Source organism: Marmota flaviventris, chromosome 5 (genome assembly GCF_047511675.1).
Source record: "Marmota flaviventris isolate mMarFla1 chromosome 5, mMarFla1.hap1, whole genome shotgun sequence".
In the NCBI taxonomy this organism is placed as follows: Eukaryota; Metazoa; Chordata; class Mammalia; order Rodentia; family Sciuridae; genus Marmota; species Marmota flaviventris.
The window spans coordinates 104,631,437-104,655,081 of NC_092502.1; the positions used below are offsets into that span (position 1 = coordinate 104,631,437).

At 41.4% G+C, this 23,645-nt stretch overlaps 1 protein-coding gene across 10 annotated transcripts in view; it reads right to left on the reverse strand.

The window, feature by feature from the left end:
* Positions 1-23,645, reverse strand: part of Pde8b (phosphodiesterase 8B) — a 232,668-nt gene that overhangs the window by 90,676 nt on the left and 118,347 nt on the right. For 6 of the 10 annotated variants that reach the window (XM_071612473.1, XM_071612478.1, XM_071612481.1 and 3 more), the window contains one exon: positions 9,136-9,192. In XM_071612473.1, coding sequence (XP_071468574.1) covers positions 9,136-9,192 — 57 coding nt within the window. Of the gene's footprint in view, positions 1-9,135; positions 9,196-23,645 lie in introns of all 10 variants that reach the window. The other 4 variants (XM_071612474.1, XM_071612472.1, XM_071612476.1 and 1 more) reach the window with 1 other exon arrangement.

Sequence of the window (23,645 nt, forward strand, 5' to 3'; positions counted from 1 at the left end):
TTTTAGTTGATGGACAAAACAAAGATTCTTTAATTGTCATAGTAGAGGGACAAAAACAATAGTACATTAAGAAAGGAGATTGTGTGGTATGTTAAAAAGTGCCAAGTGCTATATAAAATGCAGTCGAGCAGTATGGGGGGGCAGGAGTGGGGGATGGTAGAGGTATGGAGTGAGTGGCTGGGAAAGGAGTTGGCATCTGAAGGAAAAGCATGCCAGGTAGAGTTCCAGAAGCCCTATAGGGCCATGACTGTGCCTGAGATGTCTGACGGACTGTAAGGGATACAGTATGATGGACGGGAATGTGAGAGACTGGAAGTGTGGGAGGAGGTCAAGTTCACCGCAGCGCTGGATCATGTTTTAAGTGTAGGTCATTTAAAAGACTTAAAAAAAAAAAAAAACTTCACATGAAAACTTTCAAGACACATTGATGGGAAGGAGTTGTATTAACCATATCTTTTTATTTTCTGTGTTTTGGATGTTTTTTGACATTTAGGGCTTTGCTGACATCGGAGGGACAGCCTCTCTCCCAGGGTAAACTAATTCCTAGAGGTAGGAAAAGCATTACCTGTAATCCCAACAATTTGGGAGGCTGAGGCAGGAGGATTGCAAACTCCAGGGCAAGTAATCTCAAATGAAAAAAAATAAAAAGGGCTGGGTGTATATTCAGTAGTAGGGGGTCCCTAGGTTCAATCCCTGGTACAGGGGTGAAAAAGAAAACACCTCTCCTGTTAGCTCTGCTTTAATATGCAAACCAATACACCCAGAACCCACACTCTAACCACCTCCTTTATCTATAGGTTCTCATACAGGACTTTCACCCTCTGGGCCACTACTCTCCTGCCCTTTTCATCCTAAGATTAGGTACTAGACAACTAGAAACAACACAAATGTTCTAGACCCCCTAAAATTATCCAAACTAGTCAATTACAAACCAGCTGACCCTGCTTGCCCATTCCTTTCCATGGAAATGATAGTAAAGGCCCTTGCCCAGGCACTCCCTGCTCCCTGGCCTCTGGACTGATCCTTATGCCTCCCTGGGTGGCCCTATGTGGCGTGGTATGCCTTCCCCCTTAGTACAGTTGAATGTCAACTGTCCCCTGGGCTGTTGACCTTGCCATCCTTAAATAATAATAAAATCTGCATTTTAAAATTGGAGTATTTGTATTATAAAGGTACTACTGGAGAATTTGAGTAGTATTTAAAATTCTTCCCATTACTAAAAATTATTTTAGAAAGGCTACTTTCCAATTATTCAACTTCTATGCAAAGTAAAAATCTATAGGAATAAAAATACAATATCTAAGTTAAAGTAAAAACACTGTCCTAATCACCATTTTTAAATGTTTGCCTAGCTCTAAAAAAACTATGTCTTCTCCAGGAGGGTGGATCTACGTGACCAGGGTTGGACTCTGTTTCCATCTCCCAGGCCACAGTGAGACTAAGGATATTGTGCTTCCAGGAGTTTAGAATTTGAACAAAAAGATACAGATCCATAGAATGGGACCCCTGGCCCACTAACAGGTGAAGACACTGAGGGGAGATTTTTCATCAAGTCTTCCTTGGATTCTGAAAAAATTTGCATTATCTTTCTGATGAACTTTCTGACTCCTTTATTTACTTTTCTTACACAAGGCAGCTGTTACTTGCCAACAAAAATGTTTTTTAAATCTTCAGTAATACAGCCGCTCTTCAGCTTTAACATTCTACATATCAGTATTTGTAGTTTCTTTGTTAGATGTGGTCCTTTGTTAAGCTGTATTGACCATTTACTAAAACAAATCTCGTAAAATGACTTGGCAAAATATATTCCTAAAAAAATCATTAAAGGCATAAAACTGAACTTGATTTGTAGCAAAGAAAAATAAATGGATCCTTGTGCATGATACACATAATATGCTCAGCATTCATTCAAAAATATTTATTGATGACTGATAATACAAAATATTAAGAACTGGAACTAAAACCATGACAAAAACTGCCATAGGCCAGTCTCTCCCCTTAGGTCCCCAGCAGGGGAGAGAGTTAGGGAAGCAGATGATTACAATAAATACTAATAAGTAGTGTCCAAATATCATGCATGGACAAGAAACCAGGCACAGGAGAAGAAGTAGAAGGACATCTCACTCCAACAACAGTAAACACAGCAAAATGTTTTGATGGAAGATAAAGAATGGATCTGGGCTGAAGCCTGAACAATGAGGACTGTCTTTTTTCTGGAGCAGACCTCAGCCAACTTGGGTTCTACCTGGGGTCATAATTTACATGCTCACTTTGCATGGGAGTGCAAAGTGCACCTCATAAAATGACCTGAATGCAGCATGATCTTAATAAACAAAGGTAAAAATATATGATGGTTCTCTGACCTTTGAAGACTTTTGTCAGAGCATCATTAAGCTATTTAATTCTGGGCTGCAAATATATAGGGAAATTCTAAAAATGTAAAATGAATATTTATTCAGTACTCTGTGATTTAAAGCATTAGAAATGTTGAGATTTAAGATGTTTTATTTCTTTTAAAAAATTATCAAGAGTAGTTTAAATAATGCTTGTCACCTTCTAGCCATATAAATTATTGCAGGAACTAAGCATCTTCTCTATTCCTTGAGGAACTGTCATCCTTCTAAGTTTGGATCAGCTTCCAATATTTTACCTTCTGTGCTTCCAGTGTCATGCGACACCCTCAGAATTCCTTTAATGAGTGTGATGTGTTTTGCTCACCTCACTTCCTCTGTGACATCTTCATTCTTCTTGTCACAAACACTGTTCTCACTGACGTCAATGAGCTTATGTTCACTAACTTCTACTGGCTACATGTCCAGAGTCTCCCAGAGGTATAGCCCCATCAGCATTCCCGTGGCCAGCTATTTCTCTTCTAATTCCATTTCCATTCAGTTCAAATTTCACTTACAGAATCATCACTTGGCATTTCTTTGCTGTGCTTTCATCTTTGTTGGCTTATTTCCTCTCAATGGTCTACTTTTTCATAAAGTCGTGTGGGTTTATCACTGAGAGACAGGAGGAAACACAACTATACACTTTGTTGTCTGTACTTAAGTGAATAACAGATAGGCTTGGACTAATTACAGAGACTCTGAAATATTGATGTGCATGATCACTGGTCATGCTGCCCATTTGTTATTTACCTAGTGATCTGTGGACTGAAGAGCTTGCAGTGATGTTTGTACTTTATGCAATTATTCACAGTTAAAACACCAATGTAACTGCCATCTGAAACACATTTTGGGGGGGGGACTGGTGCTAATCTAACTAATCAATGAAATCTGTGCACCTTAGAACTGTGTAAAGGGACGGCTACCTGCACTGCTTTTCAAGTGGAACTGCAAAGACCTCACCCCCTCTTTCTCCAAAAGAATATTGCCAATACTTTCTTGGAACCACAAGGTTTAATTCATCTTCATCCTAAGCTTATGATGAAATAAGAGCTGACCCAGGGTTGGGCAAGAGGAGGTGGAGGGGTCTGCTGCGGGAGGCTGTGGAGGTGAAAAGCATAGGGACCGCAGGTGATGGCAATGATAGAAACAGGCCACGGCTCTCAGGCATTCACAGCAGACTCTGGGTATGACCCGTCCAACCCCACCCCACAGCCGAGGACAGAGACCTCTCTAGGAAAGCAGCAGCAGAACTGGAGCCCACATCAATTCCATCTTTTCCCAGCTTCGGTCCATGTCACCTTACTTTTCTGGAAATCCTTACAACCATGTTTTGTACAAGTCTTATCAAGAAAGAACAGAGAAATCTCTTTTTGAGGAGAGCAATAAGCTAAGACAGAATGAAACTATCTTTTTCTGGTAAAGACTAAAAATGAAAAAGATAAAAACAAAACTAACTTTTCCTTAAGTGGAAGAAGATAGCATAAGATAAGGGTTTGTTCTTACTAGTATTCTTTCTAAGGCTGGGTCTACAGAGCTCCAAATGGATTCTCAGTATCTTCTATCAAACAACCCATTTTCAGAATCCTTGGGTTGGCCTTAAGCCAAACCCTGATAACAAGGGCCTTCTAGACTAGACCATGTAAGTTGCATCCATATAAATATAGCATTGAACAGTGATCCAGTTCCTTCAGAGCAGAGGTCAGTTCAAACGAGGGATGGAAAAACTGGTCTGTGAATTTTCCTTAAATGTCCCTAGGAAATGGTGCTGATATGAACTATAGCTTGAGACATTCATATTATACCCTAAGTACTGTAAATAATCCTCTCACTTCATAAACCTTAGCGACTCCATGGAGGTGGATGCCATCCAGATGTAACAGACAGAAACTAAGGTTTGGATGGTTAAGAGACTTGTCTATAGCCGCACAGGTAGCAGGAGGGGAACTGAGGCTGCCTACCCCCAGAGGCTCTGAAATCATTATTTGGGTAACTTACTCTCTTGTGTTTTATTTTTAATCCCCTAAAATATTGGATCAAAATTTCTAACAGCTCTGTGGTCCCATGAGACTGGCTGTAGTAGGCAGAAGGCACAATGTGGTGGCAGCAGGAAGGACAGATGGGAAGGAACATGCTCACTGCAGCGAGTTACCCCGTTTGCCCATCTGCACCAGTCATCTGCATTGCTCGCTTCACTTAATATGTGGCAGTCAGCTCCCCACGAGGCATGGGATCTCCAGTAGGTAAAACCCCCAGTATACAATGTTCTAGAGAAATCCATGTCCATGCAGCATGGAAGGATAAGTTTTGAAGGGCAATGCTACCTTGCTAGGAAAAAGCTTCAACCACAGCTAAAAGGAGTCTGATCCCCATTTCACTGGGTAGCCTAGCATGAGGGAGTGGGGACAGGACCCTCTAAGCAGAAACACATCAATTCAACACACTGGGGAAATAAGTGTGCTCCAGGCATTGATGAAAAAAAGACCAGTTGACTTTCAGACAGTATCATGTTGATATGAATTTACTGCCTCATAATATTTCCCTTACTTCTTATTTTCATGCCAAGATTGGAAAATATGACTTTCTCAGTGACTCACATCTACTCACCCAGGAGAGATGTGCTGTACCGCACCACACTGCACTTGCAATCCATTCCACTCCTACCCGTGCTCCTGCCAGTTCTGTGTGGGGTATTCACAGCCCCATGTTCCACGTCCCAGTTTCCCCTGGTGAACTCAGAAATTCACCCTCAAAACAACCACATCCTGAAATATTCTTATCAAGCCATTTCCTCCCAAGCCCTAAGGGCTCCTGGCTGATGTAGCTAATTAATATTTTTGGCATTCCAGTGAAGTAACAAAATAGATATTTTTCTCCAAGGAGAAAAAAAGTAAAACAAAGATGCCATCCTTAAGACACAGCTTGATTTTTTTTAAGACAGCTGCAATATGTAAAGTGCAAAATGTGACTAGCTACCAAAGCTCCTGTTATTAGAGGGTTATGAATAATAAAATCCCTTTCCAGACATCTGTGTGTGGTTGGGGAGCACCATGCCATCTCTGCCTCCTGCAGTACCTAGCATGGAGCCTTGCACATAGTAGGTACTCAGTAGATTCTTGCTGGAAGAATCCATGAGTCAAATTCTATGTTTCAAAGAGACCTAGTAGTAGAAGCATTCTTGGTCCTAAGTTGAACATCTTATTTTTTTTCGAAGAGCCTCAATTATCCTGTCCTTCACTCAGAAAGGAACACTCGACTGCTTGAGTCTGCTGTCATTTAAAGCCAAATTCATCCAACCAGGTGGCACTGGTTACATTTCAGTCCTTGTTTTGGGTGGTGAGTTCACAGTATTAATTTTATCATTATGTTTCAAAGTTTGAGTATAAATAAAAAATATTTTTGTATGTTTTAATATATCAAGTGTAATAAATTCAAAATTTCAGACAAATGTTTGTTATGGGGAGTAGAGCTGTCAAGGGATATTTAAATCCTGCAAATGACTATACCATGTTTGAAGGGACAGAAATACAGGATAGCTTGAGACTTTGTTATAAAATTTAACTGCTTAGCATGTATTATATAATATAAAATTAAATAAATATAAAAAGCCAGAGTTATGGAAATTAGTAAAAGAGCCACAGTATAGCCAGGTGTGTGGCACACTTCCACAATCCCTGTGACTTGAGAGGCTGGGGCAGGAGGATTGCAAATTTGTGGCCAGCCTCAGAAACTTAGTGAGACCCTGTCTCAAAATAAAAAATTAAAGAAAGGGCTGGGGATGTGGCTCAGTGGTTAATCACCTCAGAGTTAAATCCCTGGTACCAAAAAAAAAAAAAGCCATAGATTGGGAGAAAATGAATGTTCCCAAAAATCTCATGAAGGATTTGTAACAAGGATATATAAAGAACTTCTTCAATTCAATGGCTTTGAAAAATTAATCCAATAAAAAATGAACAGAAGATTTGACCAAACACTGCATAGAACAGAGCCAATAAGCAAATGAAAAAGATCTCATCACTAGTCAAGGAGAAATGCAAATTTAAATTACAATAAGAATACTATTCATCCACTAAACTAATTAAATTTAAAAAACTGACAACATTGAATAGTACTAAGGATTTGAAGTAACCAAAGTCTCATGTTGACTGTAGGAATATAAAATGATACAACCACTTTGGAGAAAGGTTTGGAAGTATCTTTAAAAACTAAACATGCTGCCAGAAACAGTGGCACATGCCTATAATCCCAGTAGCTCAGAAGGCTGAGGCAGGAGGATCCCAAGTTTAAAGCCATCCTCAGCAAAACATCAAAGTGCTAAGCAACTCAGTGAGACTCTGTCTCTAAATAAAATACAAAGTAGGCTGGGGATGTGACTCAGTGGTCGAGGGCCCCTGGGTTCAATTCCTGGTACCCCCAAAACAAACAACAACAACAAAAACTAAACATAGCATTATTCGTAAACTAGTCTTAGGCAAGAAAAAAATTCATCCAGATTTTGAAAGGAAGATATGATGACATGATTTTGCACATAGTAATAACTCTCACATTTATGGGAAGCTGATTTTTAACAAAGATGCCAAGATAATTCAATGCAGAAAGAGAGGTGTTTTTAAACAAATGCTGCTGGAGCAATGAGCTATCAGACGGATCCCTACTTCAAACTATAGACAAAAATTAACTTAAAATGGATCATAAAGTCAAATGTAAAAACTAAAAATATAAAGCATTTGTAAGAAGAAAAGACAAATGAATTCTTAGATATGACATCAAATGATATTGGATGAAGAAAACAAATTTCAGAACGATGCTTAGAATGTGACACCTTTCAAATAAAGTTTAAAAAGAGTCAAAACAAGAGTGAATATTATGAATGGGTTCATACATATGAAAAAGGAGTATCCAAATATGTATTGTGGTTATTTTCAGAGAGGAAAGGAAGGAATAGATGAAGGGCTAAATAGTATCTGCAATCTGTTGTTTCTGGAGCTGAAGGGACCGCTCTGAAACAAACAGGGCACAATGTTAATATCTGATAGAAGTGAGTGTGGACACATACCTTTATGAATATTTGAAATAGTTTCTAACAAATTACATTTTTAAAAGAATGAGACATCCTTATCATGAGCATTCATTGCCAGGGCAGCATAGAACGAAAGGAAGACAAGTGAGATTGACCTGCCTGTATACTAGTCCCCCAAGAAGTATTGTAGAAATTGCTTTGGGAATAAATTCCTGACACCAGCTCCTTTATTTGTCACTGTCTTTATTCAAAACTGGAGTACAAAGTACATGCCCTCAGAGTGACTACTGGAATTTCCACTTGTTTGTATTCTACACAAATAGTTGTGGCTTGTGTTTATTTTCTCTCTCTCTCTCTCTCTCTCTCTCTCTCTCTCTCTCTCTCTCTCTCTCTCTCTCTCCTCCTAAATTTGTTTTCATCAAATTTTCCCAAGCTAAAACTCTTCCTTTTGTTTTTTCCTTTCCCCAGATTTGCATTTCCTTTTCCAAGCATCTAAAAAAAGCATCATTCTCTTTTAACTCAGACAGTGCATTTCCTAAGTTTGCTTCCCCTGTCACCTCTATGTTGGCTGGTTTGTCTACATCTTGTAGGCAACCCAAGCACAGGCTAAGCTTCCAGGTACTAACAAGCTACAGCTGGTACAAGGAGGAGGCTCATTTATTTAGGACTAATAGGCTGATTTATATGCTGATGAGGATTTTAAAATGATTTAAATAGGTACCAATTTCCATTGTACACGTTTCTCAAACCCAGGCATAGGAAACTGACAGGAAGACACACTTGCTCTCATTGTTAGAGCCAGGTCAGCCCTGTGGGTGGCTCAGCCTTCTCTCCTGGGACCCTGGTTTCCTCCAAGAGCCCAGTAGCCACTTGGATTAAGTCACATGGACATGAAAGGGAAGACTTTTGTCCTCTTTTATTCCCAAGCAACAATAATAGCTCTCATTTCGACATCCCAGGCACCCTGTGCTATTTCATTTCACTCGCAGCTCCCTATGAGGAAAGCATCATTGTCTCCACTTTGAAGAAAGCGCACTGGGCCACTGGGGTGAACCAATACTTGTGAGCTCACACAGCTGATGAGAGGTAACGCTAAGATTCACAGCTGGCCCTGGCAAAATCTGCCCTCACTACCACACTGCTTCCTCCTACTCTGGCTGCAGCCATTTTTTGGTAGAAAAGCTGTTTTTCCTCACTATTCACCAGGGAATTTACTCATTATATCTATACTCAATATGGAACAATATTTATGTCTTCAAGAAAATAATCTGAGCTGAGCTCAGTGGCACACACCTGTAATCCCAGCTGCTAGGGAGCCTGAGGCAAGAGGATTTCAAGTTCAAGGCCAGCCTCAGCAACATAGTGAGGCCCTAAGCAACTTAGACCCGGTCTTAAAATAAAAAATAAAAAGGGCTAGGCTGTAAAGCAACTCTGGGTTCAATCCCCAGTACCTCCTGCCAAAATAAATAAAAATTTAAAAAGAAAATAATAAGTCCTCAATTATGACCTTAATAAAAGCAAACATTTGCAAACACGTGTGTGTGTGTGTGTGTGTGTGTGTGTGTATATATATATATATATATATATATATATATATATATATATATATATACACACACATCCTGTATCTATGTGCGTGTATGTGGGGCAAGGATGGCTATCTGAACCCCTTCGTGTAACCACGTGCCCTGACAATAAAGCCCCTGCTAAGGAATGGAGGCATACCTGAATAGGGTCCTGCGTCAGTCTCATGGGCCCAATGCGTACCTCCGCAGAAGACACCTGCTAAATAAAGGAGAGCGCATGAGAAGTGTCAAGCCTTAAACGACAGCAATTGACAAACCCTCCCACACAACATGTTATGCAAATTTGCAGACTCTAATTGGAAGGATCTAACTTACTTACCTAGAGACAGGTTACAGAATATCATGTACAGTACGATCCTGATTCTATGACAAAATATACACATTTATATGTGCTGGAAATATCTGAAGGAAGGATATATTTCCAACTACTAAGTGGTAGCTTTGGGTTACTTCAACTTTCAGGGCAGAGATTTGTACAAAACATGTACTATTTTATGGAGAAAGCAATTCATTAATCATTCACTGAGCACATGGTGTATGCTAAGCACAACTATTATTATAGCTATTGTTAAAATTAAAAAAAAAAAGTTTCCCTTGACCTTAGAAGCTAAAGTATATTTACGGTTTAAAAGCTATTTCTATATTTGAATCTTATTTTTCTTATCTTCATGTTTTAGTATAAAGAATAAACAGCTCATTCTCACCCACATTTACCATGAATATCTTATTCATCTCAGTCGAATTTCCACACCATGACTACAAGAAGCTAAACTCTGCCCTATTGCTCCTGCAGTGAGTCTGGGCTCTTAGGTGTCCACTGGTCCATACCATCTGATCCCCTCTGGGTTGCAGGCAAAGAACAAATACTTGTCTTTATTTTTAATTACTTTACTTGGATTTCTAAAAATGACTTTTCTCTAGACTAATTTTGTTGAAGGTCTTGACCTCACCCCCATGGATCCAATTTGTTTTTCTCTAAAAGGCTCCAGTCCCTTGCCACCACTTGAAAGCTTACCCTGCGAGCTACATACTGTACTGGCCCCTTGTCAGTCATAAGGAGCCCTGTCAGCAAGCACCAGAATTAATAGGACCATTGCAATGACCTGGAATCAGATGAGGTCTTTTCCATTAAAATAAAACAAAACAAAAAATGCAGAAGTTTCTAGAAATTATATTTCAGAGGACTAAAAACTCCCCTTCTTCCTAGCTCCCTCTTTTCCCACGTTTAACTCTGGCCACTCATGCTGTGAATGCTCTCCAAAGTTTCAACATTCTTTTCCTGTGTAGGCAGGATTCTCCCACCCTACCCTGACATCACTGTGTAAAGAAATGAGGCTGAGTGCTTTGGCCTCTCACCAAACTGGCCAGCAGAAAACTCAAAAAGCCCTCTCACGACAGCTCACCTGAGGTTGCTGGCCCTCTACAGTGATTCTCAAGTGGGCAAAATTGTCCCTCCTGCTCCTCTGGAGATGTCACCTACTTGACTGTGGGTCTGTCAAGTGAAACTGACTAGGCCTTCAAGTCCCTGAGCCTATGAGCCAGAGACAAGTTCCTTCAGCATTTTACTGCTGTGTCCAGGTAAAAGTGACATGCTTGAGATGTGTGTGTACCTCTCTTACACTCCTTTTCCCTGAGCAAAGCAGTATTTTGCAAGGTTTGCACACCCACACCAGCAGCCGCATGCATGGTCCCAAGAATGAAAGGCACATCCTGGGGCCTCCTGCCTCCCTGACCTGCTGGCCCCCACCCAGCTCCACTCCAAAGGCTGATGCTGTTGGGAACACATACCCCCCTTCAAACAGGACTCAGCTTAAAAAAATGGATTAAAAAGTGAAACCAATTTGGCTCAGATAAGTGCAGCAATCTGGGCTATCTTCTCACTCTCCCTGTGAGCTCTCCAGAGTTCACAGCATCCATCGTACACAGGAGCCCCATCCAATAAGGCCACTCGTTAGTGGTCCTCCAGAAAACTGGGCTCCTAAAAGGGTCGTCCAGGGACAAAAAATAAATTGATAAAATAATAAATCAATCAAAGTTTAAAAGGAATGAAATAGAAAGCCACTTGCTTTGGAAGACTAAGGGACTGAGAGGAGAAGGGCACAAACTATCCCCAAAATAAAGACAATTCTCCCCAAACTGATGTGTTGCCTGTACTTCTTTGTAAGTACAATTATGCACATGAAGTAGTGATACAGCGCACCTCCTCGGTGACAGGAGGCAGCTAATTTACACTGCACCAGGGGGATGCCTGGTGACTAGGAACATTCCCTCCACCCCTGTCCTGGGCCTAGTGCTAGGCACTTTCACATGTGTGCTCTTAGCAGGAGACAAGAGACAGCCACCACAGGGGAGCATGGAATTTTAAAAGGGACATTCTATCCAGAAAACACCATTTTCCTACCTAAAAACAGGAAGGCCCCATGTTTTGTCCCCTAGTCAGTCCCCTGCTCATTTTAACTTTGATCCAACTTAGCAGGAGCCAAGCTGTGAGCCTTCTCCCAGCCCACTGCTCCCATCTCCACTTGTCCCTTGCTTTTCTCTGCCCAGTCCCATGTCACTGCAATCTTTCCCGGTGCTGTCACTCTACCACCAAGTCCAGCCTGGGTGCCTCAGTTCATCATCTCCTCTAGTCCTGACCCCTCCCCCCACACTTGGTTTGTGTCTCTTGGTTTCTCTGTTCCTGCTTGGGCTGTGCTCCAGGTCATGTGACCTTGCCTTCTATTATCCAAAAGAGGTCAACTGTCCCAAAAGAACCCTGGCACCTGTCCTTGCTGGCTATGTGGCTGGCCCCAGACAGTGGAAACTTGCAGCAGATAGATCTGCACACAACAGTTTGTTGTTTCTGACAGAGGAATTCTGCTGCCTCTATGTCACCAAGTTATCATTCAGCAACTGTGTACAGACACCTGTGTGGCCTCACCGAGGCTTTCAACTTCAAAGAGTGAACTCTGAGCAAATACAGATGTACAGATCCTCAATTAATATCTTAGCTCTACCTCAGGATGCAATCATGTTTGCCAGGGACAAAGAAACAAGTGTAGGGGTGAAGTCAGGCAGCAAAGTTCTATTGCTCGAGAAGAGGGGAGGACGGGGCCAGGGAATGGAGAGACATACTTCCCAGCATCTCCAACCATGGGAGTCCCCAGTAGTCTAAAATGGAAGGACTGTTGAAAACACTGTAGTTTTAACCAAACTGTACACCATTTGTAGTGTGTGTGTGTGTGTGTGTGTGTGTGTGTAGGATCACCAATTTCCCTTCAGATAAACTGGCTTTTATTTATTTATTTAGGTACCAGGGATTGAACCCAAGAGTATGTAACCACTGAGTCACATCTCTAGCTTCTTTTATTTATTTTTTTCTGTTGCTTAGGGTCTCCCTAAGTTGCTGAAGCTGGCTTTGAATCAGCGATCCTCCTGCCTCAGCCTCCCGAGCTACTGAGATTTGCAGGTGTGCGCCACCATGCCTGGCTCAGATGAACTGGCTTTCTAGTAGGGGAAAGAGTCCTATTTTATAGCATTTGCTGATTTCCTTGATTTAAATAGATTTTGCCATGGCTGATCTCAACCTAGCAATGCAGCCTGGCTACGTTGAAATAAAAAGATATATTCCTGGACCGTGGGAGTGGGAATGCATCTTTTCATTCATAGAGAGTTTGAGGGGCAAACTCCTTTGGTCTTGGTTGATCTGCATATGTTTGTTGCCCACTTTCTTTTGACAGTTTAGTTGGATATAGAATTCTAATTACAAGACATTCTCCCTCAGGCTTTGAAGTTGAGAGAGAAGAGGTAATTCTGCTTTGGGAGGTGGGGAGATCAAGGAAGATTTCAAGAAGATAGGAAGGTAGTAAAGAATAGGAAGACAGAGATTCTGGGTTGAGGGAGGAGATTCTAGGCATGATAGGACAGCTCAAGCAAAGTCACAAAGGCAGAAAAGTAAAGGTGCCCATGGAGAAGAAAAGAAGTGTCTAAAGGGGCTGAAGTATAAAGTGTAATCAAGAGAAGATTGAGTGAGCTGGGGTCAGACCTTCAGAGGTCACTGGAGAGCCTCTCCCTTTTCATTCTGTAAGTACCGATCATCACAATGCACATTTTTGAGCAGAGGACTCACAGAATCAGATGTTTGACTTGAGAAAATAAAACATTTGGTTTGCCTACTTTCTGAATAAACAAGAACAGAGATTTAGCACAAACAAACAAAAAATTCCTTTGAGTAGGAACAATAGCAATGAAAAACAAGTGGGAAATTATATAGTAATGATCAAGAAAAGGAATTATAGGAACAAAAAGCACAGCTTGGCTTCCCTTCAATAGAGAAGGAGCTCCAAGACGCAGCCCAGCCGCTGGGGGACAGGCATAGGAGACACACAATATCATTCAGGCTGGATCATTCACCTGTCATGACACCACATTCTCTAGAGGTGATTGCCACAACTCTTGGTAGTTTCAGCATTGAGAATCTTGTTAAGTAACTTGGCACCAAGTTTTAGAGCTGTCCTGAGAGCAGCTGAGAATTTAGGAAGGAAAGTGATTGACCTAGCAAGCCCTTCCCTCCCTCAGGGGCTCAGCAGCTTGCTCATCCTTTAAAGGCCTGCTCCAGTGGCCTCTGCCATCTGAATGCTCAAGCCAAGCCTCACTCAGGTGGAATAGGTAACTCTTATTCTTCAGAGCTCCTTCTACACTTCAGAGATCTTATTTCATTAGTCATTTAACCATCTTGCTCCTTGGCATGACTGCAAGTTTCTTGAAAACATAGATTTTCTTTTTCAACCTTTTATCCCCAGCCTCTAGAAGGTGCTCAGTAAAAGTTTTACTTTTTTGAATTGGAGTTCACCACTTAAGATCACACAGATTTTAAGTAATTTCAGGAATAAGACTTCATTCTTCCTAACTCCCCATGTACTGTTCTTCCATTATGCTCCAAAATTTCACCATCCACCTTTTTATTCAAGTTCTCTGGACTCCATTAATAATTCTGCATATTAGATGAGCAGTACCAGGCGATCTCTGCTCATGCCTTCGGAGTCTGTTCACAGAGCTCCACAGCCCTGAGAAGGAAGGGGTACGAGTGTGTGTGCACATGTGTGTATTGGGGAGGGGGGGTTCATGCCTTCCAGAAAACAGCTCCGTCTAAATCTTCTCCACCTCAAAGGACTCCCCTTGGGAATCCCTTTCTTCCCACAATCAGCAGGAATGAGTATTCACACAGAGGCACAGACACCCATGGTTTAGGGTGAACCTGACCATTTCATGATGGGTACATGGTGAAGACCAGGTCCCACTCATAAGAGGACCCATTGTGGCATGGGAATGCTCATTTTTCAATGTGCCCTTAACCCACTCTGCCTACTATCCTTTTGGTTCTGATTTTAAAGTAGCACTGAAGTATCTCAAGATGTCCCCTGTCCATCCTCCATTCTCAAGCCAACGTGGTTCTCTGTTCTTTTGAGCTCTGGGCAAACAAAGGTTGTGTTTGACTTTTGCCTTTTGAATGAGTTGCATCCACTCCCTGGCTGCCAATCAGAAAGGCCGGGGCACTGCAGCATCTGGGTGACCCCACCACGAGGCTAGGCATCTCTGCTCCAGACTAGGACCTGTTCCCCGTCCCACCACTCTAGCCACTGTGCTCAGTACTCCTGGAACACTGTCTGCTGCCTTCTGTCCTCTCAGGCACGGCCCACTGGTTGGCTTGGCCCTCACATTAACCTCCAGCCCTCCCCTGGCTTTGATCTGGCTGATCTCCAGGACCTCCTGGCATTTCTGACACCCTGGACCCTTCAGGGCCCAAGAGGTCATAGGGTGGCTCATGATCTTCCCTCCTCTTCCTGCTGAAACTTCTGGGCTGGACATTCTCCACCTGACCCTGGAGAACTATCACAATACATCACAGTCTGGATCTAACCCCACACCAAGACAATGAGGATCTCTGTGCTCAGGCATCAGCACTTTTTAAACTCCCTGGATGCACCAGGGGTTCTGAACCACTGTTCCCTTAACCAGACCAATGCAAAACAATATCCATTAATTACAATCAAAATCAATAAATATCTTTTGTAGCCTATTTTTGTGATACATAGATAGGTAGAAGATTAATCATAGTCACTAAACCTTGACAGTAGGTGACATATCTAACTACTTGATGTTTAATGTCCTGATGTTTTGAATATTACATTAATTAGCAGCATGATGTTTAATCACACAAATATACAAATATCTACTCATCAAAAGTTACAACAGTTAAAGAAAAGATTTATTAATTTGCTTTAAAATTATAACTTCTGTTCACCAACAACAAAAAAAGACCACTATAACAAAAAAGAAAAGAGATCTCCCACTTCCAGAGAGATGAAATCTAAAATACTGAAAACCCCAAAATATTAGTAACCAAAATTTAAAACGGGAATTGAAAAAACAAACAAGAAGAAAGTTGGACAAAAGTTTTTAAAAAGATCCATAAAAAAAAGGAATACAGTATAAAGAGGAGTTCAACCTTGTTAGTAATCAGCAAAAATGAAAATTTCAAATTACAATGGGACACTATGTAACACCCATGCAGTTTAATCAGGAAAATGGTGAAGAAATCAAACACCATCTAGCAAGGGCAAGAAGGTAGACCCACAAGAATGCTCACACCTTGCTGGTGAGTGTGTAAACTAGTTCAGTCTCTCTGAAAAATAATTCAGAAATTTCTACTAGAGATGAAAAAGAGTATATCCTATAATCCAGCTTTCTCTGTGAATATAAAGACGCATTACAAGGATCAGCATTATTTACAAAAGCAACGTTTAGAAACAGCCTAATTCACAATCCACTAACATCTACCATCATGTGAAATTGATAAATATACCAAGGAATAGCCATACAAAAGGAATACTATACAGTTATGAAATGAGTCAACTAGGGCTACCCATTCAAAATGGACAAATCTCTCACACAAACATGAAATTAAAGGCTACCACAAAAATGTAAGTTTTAGGAGAACACATACCTTAAAATACCACTTAGATAATTTTTTTGAAATATTAAAAACAATACTAAATATAGTTTAGGAATATTTGATAACAGTACAAAAAAATACTGACAAGTTCCCAGGTGAGGCAAGTAGTCCTGCAAGTAGAGAGGAGGATGTATTCAAGGACAGAAATTCCAGGGGCTTCAACTATCTTGTTAATAATTTGTTTTTTTAAGCATTGTGTAGTGACTACTCAGGTGTTTATTAAACGATGCTTTCTATCTGATTGTATATATTAAGTATTGTAAAATAAAATATATATATATATATATTAAATTTCATTGAAAAGTTCACCTTTTATTTGGGGCTTAATATTAATTAAACAATATCCACTATGTAAATATTCTACATTTACTACTTTATTTTCCAGGGAAGCCTTTATTTGGTGAAATAAGATGAGATAATTAAGATTCCTCAGAATACAGATAGAGTTCCTCTGGAACTTGGTAAAACAAAATCATAGAAAGTTGAGCTGAGACTGTAGGGATCTTGTTCAAGACGAGTGCTCTGTGTCCCTGCAGGACAAGAGGCAGCTGATGAGTCCCTCACTTACAACATCTCATGGACTGGTCACTGCAATCCCACAGTGACGCATGGGCCCTTTTTCATACTGAAGGAGTTAAAGCTGCAGAGAGGGGAAGCGACTTTCCCAGGGGCTGGGGCTGAGGTTACGGCCCAGGCCTGCCTCATTGGGAAGACCATGCTCTAATTCATGTTTTCACTTATGCCTCAGTTTGTCCCAGAAAGGTCTTCAAATGGGGTATGAAGTGACTCTAAATAAGTAAGAGGGTTCTTTTAATGATGTAAATAAGCTCCTGAGAAATGACAATCTGGGAAAAGATGAAGTGAGTTGAGAGGTAAGTGTCCACAGCATTTGCCAAACACACACTCCTGCAGACATGGGCTCCGAATCCATGAGGCTGCACTGCTGGGGCAAAGATGGAGATGATAGCACCCCCATCCCCACAGCCTGGGCCTCACCACGCACTAGACACGGGGACAGGCCTTCCAAAAGTCCAGCTCACACTGGCCCTCCCATGCAGTCTCCTCCACTCCCCATTGCCACTATTGTGAACGAGGCTGTTCTTTTTTAAGAAGTGCTATCACTGACTGGGCACGGTGGCACACACCTGTAATCCCAGCTATTCGGGAGGCTGAGGCAGGAGGATCACACAAGTTCGAGGTCAGCCTTAACAATTTAGTGAGACACTCTCTTAAAGTTAAAAAAAAAAAAGGCGGGGGGTAGGAGATGGGGGTGTAGCTCAGTTGTTCAGTGACACTGGGTTTGAATCCCAGTATGAAGGAGGAGGAAAATGAGATAGAGAGGGAGAAGAGAGAGAGGGGGAAGGAGGTGGAGAAGGAGGAGGAGAACAGCTGCTCTCACTGCTCTCTGTGAGCCTTACTAGTGAGAGGAGGAGAGGGTGCTGCTTCTCACCCTGCCTGGAAAATATGTCAGTGAAAAAAGATAAAAAAGGCCATACTCATGTGGCTCTGAAGCAGTAACTTAAAAAAATAAACAAACACAGAAGTCATGCAGATGTCATCAGATCCAAACAGAAAAACTTGGCTGGCATCCTCTAATGAAGAAGTCACTTCCCCTATAAATATCAGATGAAAGAGAGAAATAATTTATAAAATACAGTCATGTCATCTACAGCCATGAAAAAAGGAGCTCAGCCTGATATCGATTATGTATTAAAATGGAAAGGAAAAAAAATGGTCTAGACTATACCCCGTGAGATGACAGCACGAGGAAGGCTCAGAGAGTTAACGGCAGAGGAAGCCAAAAGACCCCAGTAACAAAAGGTTTCTCATCACAAGTGCACTAGGCTGAGTGTGTAAACACAGCTCCATTCCCAGGTTCCAAAGATCAAACCCAGGGTCCAACAAGGAGAGCAGGGGAATTTAAAGGCAACGGCAAAAATGTGACATCTCTAACTTCCTTCCTTTGATTAGGGACACTGCTGGTAATAGACACTGTTGATGACTTCAAGCATGTAAAATTGCACTGTGTAACAGAGAATAAGCAAGAACAGCTGACCTCTGACTACGGGGCAGGCAATTACGCAGACTGGAAAAACCCAGGCTTTCATTTCTGGTCCTCATGCGACCCACCATAACAGATGCCTGCTCTTCTCCTGAGCATTAAATGAAGAAGGGAGAAAGTAGAGAGGGAAGATATTCAAATCAGTCAATTTTGCTCCACGGTGAGCAGTTCTGGTAAACACATTTGATGGCCAAGGAAACAAACCATCTGCTAAAAATGAGTTTTAGAGATTTCCTGTGGATTTCAATTACCCATTTTGCCTCTGCCCTCAATTTTACCATTGACAAACCAGGGCTGCCTCAGAGAACCAAGAGTGAAATGTTTTCCTCTCTTGGCTCCACTCGAACCTCACATGAGGTCTTCCGTGACCCTGAAGCAACTCTGAATTTTCCAGTCATATCAAGTACCCCAACAAGAATTCAACCAACACTAGCTTTCCAGACTCTGGTGTGTCAGGGCCACTCACACGAGGATGAACCTCGACCTTCAGGCACTGAGTCCCACAGGTCACATGGTCCTCAGGGTAATGAATGTACTCTGGGCACCGACTCCCATTAAGAAAGTAATCTCACCAAAACGAATCCCATTTAACAGAAGCCCATGTGAGGTCACATGCAAACTGCAAATGCCCACTTTTTTGGAAAGGAATTTTATTTACTTGGTAAAAATGATCATAATTTCAAGTAGTTACTCATAATAAGTACCCTTCACATCCAAAAGAATAAAACCTGAGTAAAACGCTACACAGTTAAAACCTCAACATTTTTAGGCATTTAGCAAAGATGACAGATGCCCCCAGATCAGCAGAGCTGCCCCTGGTAAGGTCCCCAAGGACTCAGACCCATCCCCAGCCCCTCTACTTTAGCTAAGGCAAGTGGAAGATAGTCCCCCCTGCACTTTGATCCTCGGAGGCCAGTAAGTCAGCACCCAGGACCTTGCTTCTTCCTTACAGTATTTTTAAAATGTAGAGAGGTGGGCAGGGGAGCAGCATATGAACAGGCAGCTGATCTGAGGAAGGGTTTCCCGATAGTACCCCTCTTCCTCCTAGAAACTGCTTAGTTGGAAAGGGGTACAGAATGAACATGTTCATGGCGGAAGGGCAGAAAACTTCCACAGCACAGCAAAGCATTAAATAAGTCTCAAAAGACCATTCCACATTCAACCAAAGTACATCTCTTTTTTTAAAATGGTCCAGATTCATAGCCTACCATGCTTGGATCCACTGACCTCTCTTGGCTGAGAATAGGCTGGCTTACCTTGCCTCTGCCTAAGAGAAAGAGGGATAGGGACTCCCTTTTGTTCCTGCTGTATAGTCCTGCCCATGTGCTTGTTCTGAGAGGCCTCGGGTTCTCAGCTTTCTGTACTCAAGGAAATTTTTTTTAAATGCCTTCATCAGAGAGAATATGAGTTCTGTGCCCCTGACCAGGCTCTGATCACACTGCAGAATTCAGGAACAAGGCATCACATACTTCAGTCAGACACTGAGAACATTCTGGCCCATGCTGCCCAGCACGTGAGAGCCCCTGATTAAAGAAGACTACCTCACAAGCCATGCACTCCCAGGCCTTGCACCCCCAATCTCTGCAACACAATAAGCAGGTCATGGAAAGTTACTGTGGTAAGAATCTGGGACTTTCCCAGGTGGACTGAGTTGTAGCACTGTTGGATCAGTGGTTAGCTACAGAGTTCTGGTAAATGTGGAGATAAACTGAGAGTCAGGACTAGAGGGCCAGAGATCAGAAAGGAGCTGCTTCAGTGGCCAATCTGGTGCTTCTCGAGCTGGCTCCTGAACCCACAGCATCAGCATCACCTGAGACTTATAGAAGTGGATACTCTCAGTCCCAGATGGACTGAATCCACATCTCTGGACATAAAGCCCAATGATGTATTCCCTGATTGGCCTTTAGTAAGTCATGGCACTTACTAAAGTTTGAGAACCACCACCAGTGTAGACAGAAGACATTGAGTGTTTACCCTAGGTGTAGTAGTGGAGGAATGGAAAGAAGGAGACAAATTAGAGGCAGATCGGGCTCAGAAGACCAACTGAGACAGGCGTGGGCAGAGGAGAAGAAAGAAAGTGAAGTTAAGGACTTTGGCTTGAGTGACTGGGTGGGTGATCAAGAATACAGGAGGTAAGCTGGTGCAGTGGTGCATGCCTGTAATCCCAAAGGCTGAGGCAGGAGCATCTTGAGTTCAAAGCCAGCCTCAGTGACTTAGCGAGGCCCTAAGCAACTTAGTGAGACCCTGTCTCAAAATAAAAAAAATAAAAAAGAGCTGGGGATAAGTACCCCTAATTCCCTGGATTCAATCCCTATTGAAAGAGAGGAAGGAAGGAAAGGAGGGAGGGAGGGGAAAAGAAAAGAAAGAATATAGGAGGTAAAGTACACTTGTAGGGGATAATGAGTTAAGTGCTGGACGTGCTGGACACACTGAGTTTGAAATGCCTCTGGGCCACCCACAAGGAAATGAGTATGAGGGTCAGAGAGAGACAGAAGTATACAGAAGAGGCAGATAATACTCTACCAACACTCAGAGCAGACAGAGCTCTGTTTCCCAGACAGCTCTGGGGAACACCACTATCAGAGGGCTGAGGACAGGCAAAGAAAGAAAAGAAAATCAGGCTGATTCTCCCAGAACCTCAGTTACTTCCTCAGGACATGGTTAGGTAGGTTGTGTCCCCTGAGAGTATCTATTTATATAATGCACCACAATCTGTACCACAATCAATAAGTCAATACATGATCATCTTCAGAGATGGCAAGAGAGCATTTTCATTTTTAAATTCCTTTAATGATAATGTCGCCAACATCCATCCCTTCTTTTCTCTTCAGTGATTTCTGTTTGGGATCTGTGTGGTTCTAAAGAGGACACATGAATATATGTGAACACAGGTGAGCATTTCATTTCCCTGGCCTCCGCCACTGGTGAGGACTTGTCATGTGACTGAAGTTGGTCAAATATAAATTTACCTCAGGATTTTGCCAACAATGCTAAGAGAAAATACACACACACACACACACACACACACACACATAAGTTGTTGCTTATAACATGTGTGTGTGTATATATATAAGTTGTTGCTTATAACATCTTGACACCACATAAAAATGAAAGCAACACCATGCAGAATGGAGATGGAAAGAAACCCAGATCCTTTGGAATACCCCCAAATCACCAGCCTTGCTTGAAGCTGTGTCTGCAGTTTTGTGAGCCAATAAATTGCCCCTTTATTCCTATTAAACAAGGTCAAATGAGCCTTTCTGTGCTTAAAACAGGAAGCATCCAATGAAAACAAATTACTTCCCCTTGTTGATATTTGAAAGAGATCTGATAATATGTATCCTCTGAGTGGAGAACAGGCCACACAAACTACAGCTGAATTGGTGTGTGGCTTCCCAAAAGGAAGGATATGAAACAATCATAACCCACAGGACTGGGGACAAGGCCAACAGCTGAGCAAAGGAGAAATGGCATTCCCACTGAGGGATAATAGTCCATATTCACAGCTGTCTTTGGATCAGGAACACTTAAGGGAATCCAGGAAAGTCAGGGGTCTGCACAGAAGCCAGGGTTCTAATGCACCCCAATGTCTCATGTGCCAATCAGCAGTCCCCATGCCAAGCTTCTCCAGTCACAGTGGCTGCCAGAAAATTCCTCCAGAAGGATTCGCAGAAACTCATTCCCTAAGGTCTGGCATGTTCAAATGGCTTGCTGTGGATCTTATACTTGAAGGTCACTTTGGCTAGAGATAGAATGATTTTTATTTTCTAGATTATCTTTGTTTCTCCAGTGTCTTCTGGCTTAAAGCATTGCTGTCAAGGTCTGGTGCCAGTCTGACTTTCATTTCCTTGTAAAATAATCGGTCTTTTGGCCTGACCCCCAAAAGATTTATTTATTTTATAGCAAAATTATTTTATTAGAATATGTATTAATGTTTTCCATTCTGGATCAATCTTGCCAAATGTGATTTGGTTTTTGTTTTTGGTGACCTCTATATAATAAAAATGTATGTAGTATATATTACATACATCTATGTGTGTATGTAGATATTCCATTTGTGATTACATTATATAATGGGTCATTATGTGGACTATATGGATTTCCCTTGCCTGTGCTCCACATTTATTGCTTTCTCTCAAATATTTTTATCTGCTTTTTCATTTTGTTTCTTCTTCTTCTGTTCTCATTTCTATTCCCCTTACAGTGTTTCAGCAGAGTATGTTCATCCTTATATTATTTCCAGTTGGATCTGAATTTCTTAGATTTCTTTTGCTTTTATTTCTACTTCTTTTCTTAGCCACCAATTCTTTCATATCTTTCTACTCTCTGATCTGTTTTTTTTAATTTGTATTCATCCTGTTCTTTCAAAACCTTTAATCATTTTCTTAATTTCCTCTAGATCATTTCGAGACATTAGGTTGCTGTTTTTCCTCTGTTTTATAGGCATATTTTTCTCATGGACATTCACTACCTGCCAGTTGGGCTTGTAAAGCCACCTCCACTCTCAGCTATTGCTTTTAAGTCAATACCAAGCCCTCCACTCCCAGGGTGACTGCCCCACTTCCTGAGATAAGGGTTAGGGGCAATATCTGGGGTGCCCACCCTTCAGGGTCACCGGAAGTCATTGTCCTTCAGTCATTTCTTCCTGCAGGGTAGCTTGTGGTAACTGGTGTTTTGACTCCAGTTGCTTATACTTCTGTGTTCAAGGACATATTTAGATAATTAGTTTTATAAAAGATGTTACTTGTGTACTGTATGCTTCATTTACATTATTTTTCTGTTTTTATGAGGAGATATAAGAAGATTTTTTAATTAGACCATAAAAGTAGTATCCATGTCATAAAAAATGGCTAGTTAGATTTTATTAAAATTAAAAACTGCTTTCAAAAGACACTATGAATAGAATGAAAAAACAAACCACTGATGGGGTGGGGAATGTTTTCAAAACATATTTGATAAAGGACATCTTACACACAAAAGACACAAAGAACCCTTGAAACTCAACATGAAGAAAACAAACAACCAGAATTTAAAAATAGGCAAAAGATCTGAAGAGACAACTCACCAAAGTAGATATGAAGAAAGCTTATGGCAATGCCCACTTTTTAGATAAGTTAATTGAGGATGTGGACTGCACTCATTCTCAACTGCAAAAACAAAAACCTTAAGAAACAATTGTTTCATCCAAACATTTCTTTAACAGATGTTTACTGAGCATCCACTAGATTGCAGTCACTGAGGAAATTAACATTTGCTCCCTGCTGCACAAGCTAATTAATGAATTGATTTGAACTTGAACTCGGAGTCTCTGCCTCCAATCCCTGAGCTTGTACCTGCTACATTAGCCCCCAGGTAAGCTGCATATTACTAGGGAAGTAAATGAAATGATCCATTGTCTTTCTGGGGGGAAGGGGGAATCAGTACTGAAAAGATGTCAAGTCTCTCCTAAATTAATCCACATAGTAATTACTATAAGTATCCCGGAACAATTATTTTTCTATTTAAAAAATTTTAACGACACATAATTGTACATATTTATAGGGTACAGTGCATAATGATCCATCAAATTAGGGTAACTGTCATATCCATAACC